The sequence below is a fragment of the Schistocerca nitens genome, chromosome 4 (assembly GCF_023898315.1).
Source record: "Schistocerca nitens isolate TAMUIC-IGC-003100 chromosome 4, iqSchNite1.1, whole genome shotgun sequence".
In the NCBI taxonomy this organism is placed as follows: domain Eukaryota; kingdom Metazoa; phylum Arthropoda; class Insecta; order Orthoptera; family Acrididae; genus Schistocerca; species Schistocerca nitens.
This window is the reverse complement of record NC_064617.1, coordinates 620656574-620673535: the sequence shown is the minus strand read 5'-3', so window position 1 is coordinate 620673535 and position 16962 is coordinate 620656574. Positions and strand designations below refer to the sequence as shown.

General features: G+C 44.7%; 1 protein-coding gene across 2 annotated transcripts in view; it reads left to right on the top strand.

Annotated features, from left to right (window-relative positions):
• The window catches only part of LOC126253118 (membrane-bound alkaline phosphatase-like), a 168359-nt gene that overhangs the window by 103767 nt on the left and 47630 nt on the right, over positions 1-16962 (top strand). For both annotated transcript variants that reach the window (XM_049954239.1, XM_049954241.1), the window contains exons 6-7: positions 13036-13234; positions 15481-15612. In XM_049954239.1, coding sequence (XP_049810196.1) covers positions 13036-13234; positions 15481-15612 — 331 coding nt within the window. The remainder of the gene's footprint in view (positions 1-13035; positions 13235-15480; positions 15613-16962) is intronic.

Here is a 16962-nt window from a genome sequence, read left to right as displayed (position 1 = left end):
TGGTTCCTCTGTCTCAACCCCTCCAAAACCCAGGCAATCATTATAGGCCGCACCACTCGCTCCTTTCGCCTCCATGATTTCTACCTTACCCTTTATGGTCGCCCTATCCAGCTCACCCCCACCCTGAAATACCTTCGCCTCACCCTCGACCGACACCTCAGCTGGACCCTCATCTCCAGACTGTCCAGCAGAAAGCCCATTCCCGCCTCCGCCTTCTGAAACTCCTGTCTGGCCGGACATGGGGATTGCATCCTTGTACCATCGTCCACACCTACAAATCCCTCATCCGTCCTATCCTCTGTTATGCCAGCATTGCCTGGATCTCCGCCCCCACCCACTTTTACAAGGCCTTCCAAATCCTTGAACGCCATGCACTCTGCCTTGCCTTCCGTATCCGCCTTCCTTCCCCCACACGGCTCCTGTATGAACTGATCCCCATCCCCCACCTCCTCCTGTTCCTCCAACATCTCCGCATCCTTTACATTGTCCGCAGGCTTGATCCCCCCCACCCTCTGGTTTCCTCCTTCCTCTCCACCCCCCGCCCGTTGCCGCGCCTCTATCGCTGTATCCCTCCCTCTCACCACCTCCACACCCTCCATCTCCTTCATCAGGGCAATTTCCAGCGCCTCCCCCTCCCAGATGACGAACTTCGCCGTGACATCTACCCTTCCTTCCAACTATAACCTGGCCTTGTTCCCCCCCCCTCCACAGGGCCCCCTTTTTCCTCTTCCCTCCTTCTCCCAGAGCGGATTTTCCTCCATCTCCCCCTCCCCTGTGACCCTGCACCCCATACTTGCCTCTTTCCTTCCTTTCCTACCTGGCCCTCTTCAGCGCGCCCCCCACTCATCTCCCCCATCTCTTCCCCTCCCTCCCTTCTTCAGGTCTCCCTCATCTCCTAGTGCCTGGCAGATCCTCTGTATTGATCATCATCAGTGTGCCACATCAGTGTTGTGTTTAGTGCTGTTTCTCCTGTGCGTCGAGAGGTGTGATTTTGTGTACTGCCTTGAGGTTCGCCGTCAGTGTTACATTATGTGCTATGCCATCCATTGATACCTTTATGCTCCAGTCATACTGTGCCTTGTGTTCTTTTCATCGTCACAGTGTGTGGCTTTTTGTGTGTGCTACTTTTAAAACAGTTTTTTTAATCTCCTTTTAACAGTCACCCCGTTTTTTGTCTATTGCCTTCCATGATGTTCCCCCTTTTTTATATCTATGTTCACCTTATTCTCGCCTTTGCTATTTTTAAATGTCTTCTATTGTTTTGTTCTATGTCTTTCGGCTGAAGAGCAGCGCATATGCTGCTGCCAGCCCGCCCCGATGGGGAATTGAAATACAATGAAGAAAAAAAAAACCTAGTCCAGCCAGTCTGGTACTCGCTCTGGATTTCGTTTCTATCTCGGCGGTACTGCGTTCTAGTCGTTGCTCGTTGTTGACATTTGAATGGCTCTGGTTCCGAGTGGATTTACGTTTGGTGTTTGGTGTCGTGGTTTCCACAAGCCTCCGTTGTTTATCTCTTCCTTGTTGTGTCGCTCAGAGTCGGTCGTGGTCGGTTGTTGTCAGTTGTCGGTGGTCTGTCGTCCGACTCGTCCTGTGTTTACCCGGTGGTGTGTACTCCACCGCCGGCGGCTTCCCCGCCTGGCGGCTCTGATCTGCAGCCCAAGGCGTTCCCGCTGTTTGTTGTGGTTACTACTCTCAGGTCACTACATCAGCCAGAGCAGGAGAATGCAGGGGGAATGTGCGTTTCACGGATTATCAGTCGTGGCTTTGAAAACAGAAGAGCATCAAAGGCCGTAGTGGACATCGGGAGCCAAACTCGGCTATGAACAGCGATGCAAGACCAGCAGTACTCCACCGTCTGGTCCAGGGGGGGGGGGGGCTCTGAGCACTATGGGACTTAACATATGAGGTAAATCAGTCCCCTAGACTTAGAACTACTTAAAACTAACTAACCTAAGGACATCACACACCATGCCCGAGGCAGGATTCGAACCTGCGACCGCAGCAGCAGCAGCGCGGTTCAGGACTGAGGCGCCTAGAACGGCTCGGCCACAGCGGCCGGCTTCTGATTGAAGATCAGGCAGTGAGTACACGTAGCAGATCATCTCACAGCACCAGAAGAAGAAGCGTGTGTCGCCCGTCGAAATATTCTACATAAAATGGAAACAACAGTTCGGCAAAACACCAGCAAGCACAGCATTAACCACCACACAGCACTTGATACTATATTTTAATGTAGTTACTTCCAAATGCGGGTACAAAATAGCGTTTTCTTTGAGTAACAGATTCTTTTTAATAAAGTGACCTCAACTGAAAAACTATTTATGACTTCCCGGGTAATCGTAAATCCGAAGAATCTAATACACAATTACATGGCCGTTTCTGAACTACATTAATACTGTTTGTGTTCCCAATTTAACTATTTCATGTTCCAGCTTGATACTTTCATACTTTACAGTGCAGTTCGTACGACTGAGAAAGGGGCTAGTGTGCCCCATCTTGAGATTTTCCACCTGTAATCCTGTTATGTTTAAAATCCGTCAGCAATCAATATTGCACAATATTTGTTTCCTGCTTTAACCAACTGATAATCAGTATTTTCTGTCTTGAAATCTGGTCAAAAATGAATCAAACGGCAGTACCACATCTTTACATTTGTACCAGACATTTTTGCACATTCTAACAAACTGTCACAATATGTCCAAAATTGCTACGCAAACATTTATTGAACCGGTAGCAGATTTGACTAGCGGATTCAGTAGAACAGTACTGCTTCTTGTGACAATGGAAATTAAGTGCCAAACTAAAATTGCATAACTTAAGCCCTTAGTCACATGATCATGGTGAACATGACACTGCAAATATATCTCCAAAATAGCTTCTTCTTAAACGCACCACTTAATACTATCAGACATGAAACAAGGAAGGATTATGTAAGCTATCTAGATTACAATAACTGGGGGGGGGGGGGGGGGGGACGCAAAGCAGTATAAGTACACTTCTTGTAATTTCGAGAAAACCGGTTTCAGAATTATCTTGAGACTAAGACATTGAATTTCAAACTTTTGTTTGTATTAGACATAAAAATACTTAGTAACACTTTCTGTTCGGATGTTGGATAACGAGTTAACATAAATGATCACTTTTAGAACACAATTCATTAAAGTCTGCTTGCACTTGTATTCCTTTGCTGCCAGAACATTGTGAACTAAGAACAATATGATGTTTGTTTTCCTTGTAATGCTTAATTATTGGTCGTTATTAGTTCATACTTTATAGTGCAGTTCGTACGATTGAGAAAGGGATTAGCGTGCCCCATCTCGAGAATTTCCACCTGTAATTCTGTTATCATAAAATTGCTGTTTGCAGCAAGAACAAATATATATTTATGTAATGCTACTTGAAAACCATGATTTTTGAGGCTTAGAATTCTGAAACAAAATAAGAAAGAACAGAGTTTAATTCATTATTCCTTTGTTGAAAATAGTGTCAGTCCTCTACTCTCATGTGCCATCAAAAAGTTTATTCAGACACACGAACGTAGCTATTTCGTGAGAAGTTGTAACGAGCTTTCTTTTCGTTCTCCATGGTGCAACACAGAGTGGAATTTTACATGTATCCCTTTTTCAAAACAATTTTGCATCCCTTACCATGTTGTAGATGCAGTTATCTCTTTGTAAATGATAATTAATTGAAACCATCAGCTGCTGACAGCTGTTGTTGATATACCTCGATGAGGACAGCTGAAAATGTGTGCCCGACCGGGATTCGAACGCGGTATCTCCTGCTTACGTGGCAGACGCTCTATCCATCTGAGCCATCGAGGACACAGATGAATAGCGTGACTGCAGGGACTTATCACTTGCACGCTCCCGTGAGACCCACATTCTCAACTGTCCACAATCTACATACGTAATGTACCTGATAGATATTTGCCCACCCACTCATTACTCATTCCATAAGAGTTCGGGCAACATGTGCGCATTCGCACAGACGAAGGTCAATGCCCCGGTTGCCTTTAACTATATATATATATGAGGATAGTAACCGCTCTCGAAAGAACAGATACCACTGATGGCCCTGCAGCAGCTCAAGAATAAATGATCTGTTAGGTATAATATCAGACTAGCTTACACAATGAGGAGTAATGGAAATGGTAGAAGAGCATCTCAAACTTTTTTTTTCCATCAGGGATATGTTGCCATCTATAAGATTTGAAAAGAACACACAACTACTTCTTGATAGCCTTAGTCAAATGAGTGTAGTTTCTATCGAGAAAACAGTAGAAGAGATTATGGTGCGCAAGAAGGTGACACTGACATTGTTGCAGCCTTAGATTAACCATGGCAGAAGACTGGTCACTTATCGTTGAATGGAATACTACACAACTGGAAATTAAAATTGCTACACCAAGAAGAAATGCAGATGATAAACGGGTATTCAGTGGATAAATATATTATACTAGAACTGACATGATTACATTTTCACGCAATTTGGATGCATAGATCCTGAGAAATCAGTACCCAGAACAACCACCTCAGGCCGTAATAACGGCCTTGATACGCCTGGCCATTGAGTCAAACAGAGCTCGGATCACGTGTACAGGTACAGCTGAACATGCAGCTTCAACACGATACCACGGTTCAACAAGTGTAGTGACTGGCGTATGGTGACGAGCCAGTTTTCAATTGGTGTGAGATCTGGAGAGTGTGCCCGGCCAGAGCAGCAATCGAACATTTTCTGTATCCAGAAAGGCCCGTACAGGACCTGCAACATGCGGTCGTGCATTATCCTGCTGAAATGTAGGGTTTCGCAGGGATGGAATGAAGGGTAGAGCCACGTGTCGTAACACATCTGAAATGTAACGTCCACTGTTCAAAGTGTCGTCAATGGGATCAAGAGGTGACCGAGACATGTAACCAATTGCATCATCACGCCGGGTGATACGCCAGTATGGCGATGACGAATACACGCTTCCAACGTGCGTTCACCGCGACGACGCCAAACACGGATGCTATCATCATGATGCTTTAAACAGAAAAAAATGACGTTTTGCCATTCGTGCACCTAGGTTCGTCGTAGAGTACACCATCGCAGGCGCTCCTGTCTGTGAAGCAGCGTCAAGGGTAACCGCAGCCATGGTATCCGAGCTGATAGTCCATGCTGCTACAAAGGTCGTCGAACTTTTCGTGTAGATGGTTGTTGTCTTGCAAACGTTCCCATCTGTTGACTCAGGGATCGAGACGTGGCTGCATGATCCGTTACAGCAATGCGGATAAGATACCTGTCATCTAGTGATACGAGGCCGTTGGGATCCAGCACAGCGTTCCGTATTACCCTCCTGAACCCACCGATTCCATATTCTGCTAACAGTCATTGGATCTCGAACAACGCGAGCAGCAATGTCGCGATACGGTAATCCGCAATCGCGATAGGCTACAATCCGACCTTTATCAAAGTCGAAAACGTGGTGGTACGCATTTCTCCTCCTTACACGAGGCATCACAACAACGTTTCACCAGGCAACGCCGGTCAACTGCTCTTTGTGTATGAGAAATCAGTTGGAAACTTTCCTCATGTCAGCACGTTGTAGGTGTCACCACCGGCGCCAACCTTGTGTGAATGCTCTGAAAAGCTAATCATTTGCATATCACAGCATCTTCTTCCTGTCGGTAAAATTTCGCGCCTCCAGCAAGTCATCTTCGTGGTGTAGCAATTTTAATGGCAAGTAGTGTATGTTGCATTTCCTGTGTTATTTCGATTTGCGATGGCAAGTTCCTTTGGACTCGTATGTGTATACACAATGGATATACGACTGCAGCTTGTAGACAAATGGTTGACGACATATCAAAGTTTGGCTCTTGCCTTCAGTCGTGCACGAATAGCCAAATGGTAAGGTAACCATTAGCGGTAAGTGGGAAATTCGGGTTATAGTCCCGGTTCGGAATGAATTTCATTCTCGTCATTCCATTATACAGCTGATGGTTGTACATATTCGCAACTGCGAATAAATTTTATGTGTCTAATAATGGGAACTTGATGGACATATAATGGCTCTGAGCACTATGGGACTTAACATCTGAAGTCATCAGTCCCCTAGAAGTTGGAACTACTTAAACCTAACTAACCTAAGGACATCACACACATCCAAGCCCGAGGCAGAATTCGAACCTGCGACCGTAGCGGTCGGGCGGTTCCAGACTGAAGTGCCTAGAACCGCTCGGTCACAACGGCCAGCGATGGACATATAATGTTTGATAAATTACAGCCATAGCTGAAAATGAAGAACCAGAGTCATGCTTCCTCTCACTTTTTTTTTTTTTTTTTTTTTTTTTTTTTGGTACAAGGGTGGTATGGAATGAGAGAGATTGTCAGAATCTTCCGAAGGTCAAAAGAGAATTATGGTGTACATTATGTGATGTATCTTGCAGATAGGGATTCGAAATGTGTTGGAAAATATGACATACGAAATTTCCGTCAAAATTTAAAACTAGATTGTTTGCGATACATACGAATGTAGCTGGGCACACGTACACATAAACTATTAAAGGGGAAAGACCATCGATGGCATACCTCTGGGTAGTCGTGGTCGTCTCACTAAGGAGAAGAAGGATAAACAGCAGTTCTATTATGGTTTAGGCATAAGAAGGAAACAGGGTGACACAGAGGCCACGAGGAAGGCAGTTTGGGGCTACCTTCTTCCAGAAATCTTCTACTGATTACAGTCGACAGCAAGGGATTTGTCACAGTACATCTACATCTACATTTCTACATTTATACATCTACTCCGCAAGCCACCCAACGGTGTGTGGCGGAGGGCACTTTACGTGCCACTGTCATTACCTCCCTGTTCTGTTCCAGTCGCGTATGGTTCGCGGAAAGAACGACTGTCTGAAAGCCTCCGTGCGCACTCGAATCTCTATAATTTTACATTCGTGATCTCCTCGCGAGGTATAAGTAGGGGGAAGCAATATATTAGATACCTCATCCAGAAACGCACCCTCTCGAAACCTGTCGAGCAAGCTACACCGCGATGCAGAGCGCCTCTCTTGCAGAGTCTGCCACTTGAGTTAGCTAAACATCTCCGTAACGCTATCACGGTTACCAAATAACCCTGTGACGAAACGCGCCGCTCTTCTTTGGATCTTCTCTGTCTCCTCCGTCAACCCGATCTGGTACGGATCCCACACTGTTGAGCAGTACTCAAGTATAGGTCGAACGAGTGTTTTGTAAGCCACCTCCTTTGTTGATGGACTACATTTTCTAAGCACTCTCCCAATGAATCTCAACCTGATACCCGCCTTACCAACAATTAATTTTATATGATCATTCCACTTCAAATCGTTCCCCACGCATACTCCCAGTATTTTACAGAAGTAACTGCTACCAGTGTTTGTTCCGCTATCGTATAATCATACAATAAAGGATCCTTCTTTCTATGTATTCGCAATACATTACATTTGTCTATGTTAAGGGTCAGTTGCCACTCCCTGCACCAAGTGCGCATCCGCTGCAGATCTTCTTGCATTTCGAGACAATTTTCTAATGCTGCATCTTCTCTGTATACTACAGCATCATCCGAGAAAAGCCGCATGGAACTTCCGACACTATCTACTAGGTCATTTATATATATTGTGAAAAGCAATGGTCCCAGAACACTCTCCTGTGGCACGGCAGAGGTTACTTTAACGTCTGTAGACGTCTCTCCATTGATAACAACATGCTGTGTTCTGTTTGCTAAAAACTCTTCAATCCAGCCACACAGCTGGTCTGATATTCCGTAGGCTCTTACTTTGTTTATCAGGCGACAGTTCCAGCCTTCCGGATGTCAAGGAAAATAGCATCTACCTGGGAGCCTGTATCTAATATTTTCTGGGTCTCATGAACAAATAAAGCGAGTTGGGTCTCACACGATCGCTGTGTCCGGAATCCATGTTGATTCCTACAGAGTAGATTCTGGGTTTCCAAAAACGACATGATACTCGAGGAAAAAACATGTTCTAAAATTCTACAACAGATCGACGTCAGAGATGTCTGTCTATAGTTTTTGCTCGACAACCCTTCTTGAAGACTGGGACTACCTATGCTCTTTTCCTATCATTTGGAACCTTCCGTTCCTCTAGAGACTTGCGGTACACGGCTGTCAGAAGGAGGGCAAGTTCTTTCGCGTACTCTGTGTAGAAACGAATTGGTATCCCGTCAGGTCCAGTGGACTTTCCTCTGTTGAGTGATTCCAGTTGCTTTTCTATTCCTTGGACACTTATTTCGATGTCAGCCATTTTTTCGTTTGTGCGAGGATTTAGAGAAGGAACTGCAGTGCGGTCTTCCTCTGTGAAACAGCTCTGGAAAAAGGTGTTTAGTATTCCAGCTTTACGCGTGTCATCCTCTGTTTCAATGCCATCATCATCCCGGAGTGTCTGGATATGCTGTTTTGAGCCACTTACTGATTTAACGTAAGACCAGAACTTCCTAGGATTTTCTATTAAGTCGGTACATAGAATTTTACTTTCGAAATCACTGAACGCTTCACGCATAGCCCTCCTTACGCTAACTTTGACATCGTTTAGCTTCTGTTTGTCTGAGAGGTTTTGGCTGCGTTTAAACTTGGAGTGAAGCTTTCTTTGCTTTCGCAGTAGCTTCCCAACTTTGTTGTTGAACCACGGTGGGTTTCTCCCGTCCCTCACAGTTTTACTCGGCACGTACCTGTCTAAAACGCATTTTAGAATTGCCTTAAACTTTTTCCATAAACACTCAACATTGTCAGTGTCGGAACAGAAATTTTCGTTTTGATCTGTTAAGTAGTCTGAAATCTGCCTTCTATTACTCTTGCAAAACAGATAAACCTTCCTCCCTTCTTTATATTCCTATTAACTTCCATATTCAGGGATGCTGCAACGGCCTTATGATCACTGATTCCCTGTTCTGCACTTACAGAGTCGAAAAGTTCGGGTCTGTTTGTTATCAGTAGGTCCAAGATGTTATCTCCGCGAGTCGGTTCTCTGTTTAATTGCTCGAGGTAATTTTCGGGTAGTGCACTCAGTATAATGTCACTCGATGCTCTGTCCCTACCACCCGTCCTAAACATCTGAGTGTCCCAGTCTATATCTGGTAAATTGAAATCTCCACCTAAGACTATAATATGCTGAGAAAATTTATGTGCAATGTATTCCAAATTTTCTCTCAGTAGTTCTGCAACTAATGCTGCTGAGTCGGGAGGTCGGTAAACGGAGCCAATTATTCACATAGCTCGGTTGTTGAGTGTAACCTCCACCCATAATATTTCACAGGAACTATCCACTTCTACTACACTACAGGATAAACTACTACTAACAGCGACAAACACGCCAGCACCGGTTGCATGCAATCTATCCTTTCTAAACACCGTCTGTGCCTTTGTAAAAATTTCAGCTGAATTTATCTCTGGCTTCTGCGAGCTTTCTGTACTTATAACGATTTCAGCTTCGGTGCTTTCTATCAGCGCTTGAAGTTCCGGTACTTTACCAATGCAGCTTCGACAGTTTACAATTACAATACCGATTGCTGCTTGGTCTCCGCATGTTCTGACTTTGCCCCGCACCCTCTGAGGCTGTTGCCCTTTCTGTACTTGCCCGAGGCCATCTAACCTAAAAAACCGCCCAGTCCACGCCACACAACCCCTGCTACCCGTGTAGCCGCTTGCTGCGTGTAGTGGACTCCTGACCTATCCAGCGGATAAAGTAGATTCATAGTGTAGATAAAGATAAGCACTTGCAATTGGTGAAGTTCATGTTTAGCATCAGTCCCTGCCATTTATAGTGTTAGAAGCCTATACACAGAGACCTAAGTCACTGTAAACTATTGTCACTGTGCTCCCAAGGGAAGACACATAATATAAATGGATGTTTCGGTCACCTGATACGGAAACTACTATCGTAAACATTGTTTCTTGGTTTCTAAACTATGAGGTTACGTGTGTTAGATGCTGTCATTTGTTGAAAATGGTTCTGAGCTCTATGGGGCTTAACTGCTGCGGTCATCAGTCACCTAGAACTTAGAACTACTGAAACCTAACTAACCTAAGGACATCACACACAACCATGCACGAGGCAGGATTCGAACCTGCGACCGTAGCGGTCGCGCGGTTCCAGACTGTAGCGCCTAGAACCGCTCGGCCACTCCGGCCGGCCAAAATATTGTGGATGATGGATTTATCGAGGGCGCTGAGTAGCTGAGGTGTTTAAAGACTGGGCTCAAAATTAGAACACAGAGTTCGCTCTCAAGACGTTGTAATTACAAGGTAATTAATTTACTGGCGTTTATTTAAAACAAGAACATGCAACACTTGGGCTAACTTTTTAACGAAAATTCTAGTTTACTTCTTACAAAATACAGTGCGTCCGTAATTAAAGTTCCAGATTCATAACATTGTAGAAAACCACCATTGCTCAGAATGACTTCACATTTGAGCAGCATATTATTGATTCAGGGGGGAAACGTCATGGACAAAAAATGGAACGACTATTTCACCAATAAAGGCGCTTTAAGCATCTTTTGTTACATGACATTTCCCCCTGAATCAATAATATGCTGCTCAAATGTGAAGTCATTCTGAGTAATGGTTGTTTTTCTACAGTGTTTTGAAACTGGAAATTTAATTGTGGACGCACTATATTTCGTAAGAAGTAAACTAGAATTTTCTTACCATACATGAGGTCGCTTAGAAATGATAGATGAATCGCAAAACGACGGCTACGGTTTGAGTTGCACATTACACCGTCCGTACTTTTCAATATGCATGACTACTCTAGTTAGGCTATCATCAGTTGGAATACTATTAGCAAGGTAAGTTGGTTTTTAATTGTCCTGTGGCCTAAAACTGCATAAAAAGCAAAATGACATCGATATTTAATTGTGCTGGGGCCAAAAACCGCGATAAAAATGACATCGGTTTCTAACTGTTGTGATGCTGGCGCAAGACATTTTCCAGTATGCTGCCCAAGTTTTCTGCCACAAGCTGAAACCGAGAAACAGCATGTTCGACAACAGATCGAAGTGTTTCGGGGGCCACGTACATAATGCATTGCATAATGCTTTCCTTCAGTTCAGCTAAATTCGTAATTTAAGCACTGAACACAGCATCTTTCAGATAATCCCAAAGCCAGAAGTCAGAAGGGTTAAGATCAGCTGATCTGAGCGGTCATGCTGCAGGGAAATGACAGCTGATACTTCTATCACTTCCAAAATGCCTCTGCAACAGACGCGCCACACTACATAAAAATGATCCTAGCGATACATCGGCGCTATTGAACGAGTGATAAGACGCCGGTGCGCAAAAGTCTCTCATAGCGTTTGCCAGTGACGTTACAGGAGACAGAACTAGCAGGACTCCTTACAAAATACGACCCTACCATAAACGATGCCGTCAATCCGCACCACAGTCACGTTTGTAGAATAAAGTGGTAGCGGTTCATGTGCATGCGGATTTTCTGTCACCCATATTCTGCAATTCTGCATATTAACATGTTCTTGGAAATGAGTTTCCTCTAGCCACAGAATGTTCCATGGCCATTCATTGCCATATTCCACAAGAGCAAGATATTCCAGAGCGAACGTTTGTCTCGCTAACAGGAAGCAGCTCCGAACATGGACGATTTTGTACGGATAGCAATGCAGGACGTTATACAACGTGCTCTCAGGCGTGTCCAACGTTCGGGCAATTCCCCGTGCTCTGCATGTCTGCACACACCGCTTGACCCCTGCAGCAGTGGTGTGGCCATATCGTCGACAGACGTCGAATCCGCTGCCCTCTCCCTCTGCCACATTGCACTTCAATTGAAACTCTTCTCTCGAGTTCTCCAGTCATTTTCTCCACACAATGGGCAGCCATCAGACCAGTACCTTTCTTTATACCCTTGAGTGTCCGGAACTTCTGCAGGGCTACTGGAGCACAGTCACCGTTTTCATAGCTGAGTTTACCGGCAACGCGAGATCCTTCACAGAGACAGTCAAGTTGGGCATTTCGGACACAAACCGAAAAACAACCGTGCCCCGCGCATATTGTGACGCTTACAGCACCATCTATTGAACAAATTTTCGTTAAATTTGGTTTTTGTTCCGTAAAGTTTCCTCGAGTGTCAATAATATGCTGTTGGACAAAATTCTGAGCAGTGGTGCTGTTTTTCTAAAGAAATCTCAAAATGGTGCTTTAATTATGGACACCTGTACCTACGGACTCACCTTAATTCAAAGCATGTAACATTCGTCCTTTATACGAGTCCTCATTGCACTTCAATTGAAACTGTCCTCTCGAGTTCTCTAGTCATTTTCACCAGACCATTGGCAGCCATCAGTCCGCAGCTCGTGGTCTCGCATTGGCGTTCTCGCTCCCCGAGCACGGGGTCCCGCTTTCGATTCCCGGCGGGGTCAGGGATTTTCTCTGTCTCGTGATGACTGGGTGTTGCGTGATGTCCTTAGGTTAGTTAGGTTTAAGTAGTTCAAAGTTCTAGGGGACTGATGACCATAGCTTTTAAGTCCCATAGTGTTCAGAGCCATTTGAACCATTTGAACCAAGCAGCCATCAGACCAGTACCTTTCAATTTACCCTTGACTATCCGGAACTTCTGCAGGGCTACTGGACCACAATCACCTTTTTCATAGCAGAGTTTACTGACAGCCCGCGATCCTTCACGGAGACAGTCAAGTTGTGTATTTCGGACACAAACTGAAAAACAACCGTGCCCCCGCGCGTCTGTTGATGCGCATATTGTGACGCTTACAGCACCATCTATTGACCAATTTTTTGTTAAATTTGCTTTTTGTTCCGTAACGTTTCCTCTAGTGTCAATAATATGCTGTTGGACAAAATTCTGAGCAGTGGTGCTGTTTTTCTACAGAAATCTCAAAATGGTACTTTAATTATGGACACCTGTACCTACGGACGTACCTTAACTCAAAGCACGTAACTTTCGTCCTTTATACGCGTATAATGTTCAAATGGTACACATCATTCCCTCCAGTGCTTTACTTAGCGTCTTTGCTGTACTTTCATGATTATTACAGGTGCTGTTGGGCGGAGGTCGCAGCAAATTCATTGGCAATGAAACGTCCGACGTCGCCGGCACTAAGGGCAGCAGACAAGACGGCAGGGACCTGATATCAGAGTGGCTGGATGACCACCAGCAGTGGGGCAATGCCAGCTACGTCTCGAACCTGGAGCAGCTCAGCAGAGTAGACATCGAACAGACCGACTACTTGCTGGGTAAGACGACCCTCTGATGTGTTATCTGAGATCCCTATGCCTATATTACATGGGTGATAAAGTGTCGTATAGTCAGAAGCAATCACACTTGCCATGATATCAAATCGCATTGCTGCTACGTCATTTTATGCTTGTTTCATTACATCACTCTGTGAATTCAAAGTAGCGCTTTTCCGATGCTTGCAGAAATGTTCGTAAGAACAGACTCCACGCGAAATCTACAGCAATGACACAAACTATGTAGATTGAAAAAGGAGGGGGGACAAATGAAAGGAAGGGGATGGTATTGTTTATGTCAGCTGCTTAGGGACTTTACGCGAAATCAGCGGCGACAAGTGAAAATGTATGCCGGATTGGGATTCGAATTTGGGGTCTCCTGCTTATTAGCCAGTTGCGTTAACCACTGCATCATCCGGACATGTCCGAAAGAGCAGACATCATGCATTCATATAACTGATTAAGCTCGATGGGCAATGAACCGCCCACCTTCAATGCGGATGCACTTTTAAGTCCGATTTCCTGCGGGAACCTCAAAGTACGAGGATGGACGACAAGGACAAGGACTGCGGATATATGGCGCTAGGCAGGAATATGGGCCGCCAGCGAGGCGTGCCGAGACAGCCCACGTAATTTCAATAAACACTGTGTCCGGGTGGCGCAGTGGTTAACGCAACTGCCTAATAATCAGAAAATCACATGTTCGAATCCCAGTCAGACAAGCATTTTCACTTTCCATCGCTGATTCAGCATAAAGTCCCGATGCAGCTGGCATTAGTAGTCCCTTTCCCTTTCTATGTCGGCCTTCCACCTTCAATTTTTGCGACAGATTTCCATATATACGGTGAAATAATGTCAAAATGAAGTAAACATTTGGATTTATGACTGAACTTCGCTAGTCAGTGTTCGATGTATGACGAAAGATATGTTACTTGCTGGGTATCTCAGTATTTTCACAGTTGGTAGAAACGCAGGCTCCTTATGATCAAGATTTTTGCTTTTGTTTGTACGTTTTACAAAGCGACATACAATGACCAGTCTCATTAATGTGACCACCTATCAAAAGCCTGAATAATCAGCTGTTGCAGCGCGGGTCGCTGCGAGACGTACAAGAAAGAGTGAAACAGGTTCTAAATGGCTCTGAGCACTATGAGACTTAACATCCGAGGTCATCAGTCCCCTAGAACTTAGAACTGCTTAAACGTAACTAAGGACATCACGCACATCCATGCCCGAGGCAGGATTCGAACCTGCCACCGTAGCAGTCGCGCGGCTCCGGACTGAAGCGCCTAGAACCGCATGGCCACCGCGGCCGCCTCAAACAGGTTCTGAAAGGTACTCACACTGATGTGGATGTGGAGCCATTTCGTCTTAATAATTTAGCAGTATACAGTTCTGCACAACATACCAAGCGTTCAGCATGTGCCGTCCTCGCATATAACACTGATGGTGAATTGACAAACAACTTGTGTAAGTAATAAGGATACCTAACGCAAAAGCTAAGTGTCGGGTGCTAATAATTATAGTCGAGTTGCTCAAGATGTTCACTACGGGCGGTATTTATCATAAGGCAGGAAAACTTGGTAGACGTGCTAATGCAATAATGTGGAACAGATTAAAGCTGGGCAAAAAATTTAGTTCCAATTTTCGCCGCCAGGTGCAAAACTGGTGCTGTACAGCATCTCGTCGATGTCTCTTGTTCTGATATGGAACAAATTGTGTAAGCGGCGATTAACAATAAAATCAACTTTGTGCCTTTCTCACTTCTTTGACCTTTCCTGCCCAGGTCCTTTTCCCAATCCACTGTTTATGGGATCACTTCTATACGCATTTATTGCACTCACTGAGCTAGATTTACATCTGGCGGCGGAATTTGGATCCAATTTTTTTCCAGCGTAAATCGGCTCCACGTTAATACATTGGAATATCTATTACAGACCACAACGGACCTCTGTGTGTAGTTGACTGTAACCATAACAAACCGGTAGCTCAGACGCTCCGCAGCACCGAAACGACACACCCCCAGACAGTTGTGTCCCCTCTTTAAAAATGGCCGTCTTGCACTACGTAGTGAACGTTCTCGGAAATTTTTCTATGATCACTTTGAGTCATTAGGAATTATCGACTGTTCCTCTTGTCAAGTGTGCACATCAACTATGGCTTCAAATTACTACTTTGCCTAAATTTCATTGTACCACTCATCTTGCCAATCAACTGTTTGTAAACGCTGGTTTCTTCTAATGTTGCAGGCCTCTTTGCAGACAGCCATATGGAGTACAACCTGGAGGCCCCGGACACACAGCCGAGACTCGTGGACATGACGAGGGCGGCTATAGAAATTTTGCAGAAGGACCCCAATGGATATTTCTTATTCGTTGAAGGTTGTATCTCTGTCTATTTTTCCACGTCTGTAGTTAAAAATTCCGCATTACAGACGTTCCTCGTAATCTCACCCGGCGAAACATTCAAGTGCATATATGTTATATACTCAAACATAATGTGAAAATGGGGTTGCCGCATGTTCCACACACTCACGATAAACGCTAAGATTTGAAAGTATCTTTAGTTCAGAAACTATGTATTGTTAGTTTGAAGTGGTTTATGGCTATGTGCTTGCAAATTTAAGTGAATGTAACTGGTTATTGACTTCTGTTTTGTACACAAATTAGCGCTAGAATTAAAGACACCTACCTACTGTGAGTGTCAAACCGTTACAGCAGGTAGTAGGACGTACTGTACTATACAAACGAAGCATTGAAAGACCATTCAACTCCATGTTCGCTTAATCGCCATACGTAAAAAACGGAATGGGAAAGAACTGTGTAAATTTCACGTACAGTTTGCTGAATGACGTCCGAGCTACGTTTCAGCAGTGTGGAGCTCTCGTAAGGTTGGTGAGGGAGTCGAAGGGGTGTGTTGTATTGGTTGCCTGAAAAGTGACGTAAGTGAACAAATGGAAAGTGCAATTGAAGATTAGTGTTTAACGTCCCGTCGACGTTGACATCATTACAGATGGATTGGGGAAATAAGTCGGCTCTTTCGAAGGAACAATCCCGGCAGTTGACTTGAAGTTCTTGTTCGGATTCAGCAGCTTTTGTTCCACACTCTAACGGGCTTTCCCTTCCCCCTTTTGTCTCAGTCTCCTCTTGGTGAGATCTTGTGTTTGTTCAGTGTGGAGATCCCTCAATCTGAGGTCTGTATGGATGCTTTCTGGCCAACGTTTCCTCGATCTCACAGCCACTTTGACTTTCAACAAACACTCGCAAATTATCATCGTTTCGTAATCTACCTGAAGTAGATATCCATAGCGTTGTACATGGCTTTCCGTATCTTCTCAAAGAGAGGGGACAATTCGAACCACCTGTGAATCTCTCATGAGGTGTTACACCGGATATCCACTGAAGCATTTTGTTTTTCATTACACCACATCTTTGCTGTGCTGCTTTCGTCGCTAGCTACAACAATACCAACTATCCGCCATTTCAGACATGTGTTGATAGTGCAGTTTGTGATTTCGGAAGCGAATGAGCCGTTGACAGTGATTTATGTGTCAGTGGACGTGAAGAAATTTGTCTTCTGGTACATTTATACCGTCGGTCTTCATAGTGTCCGAATTATTTACATATGTTCGTAGGTATTCAGTCTTCTTTATATAGAGGCATTGTCCGGACAGTTCAAGGAGGTTCTTCTACGCTTCGACTTCATGCTAGAGATCGATCTTTTCTTCAGCA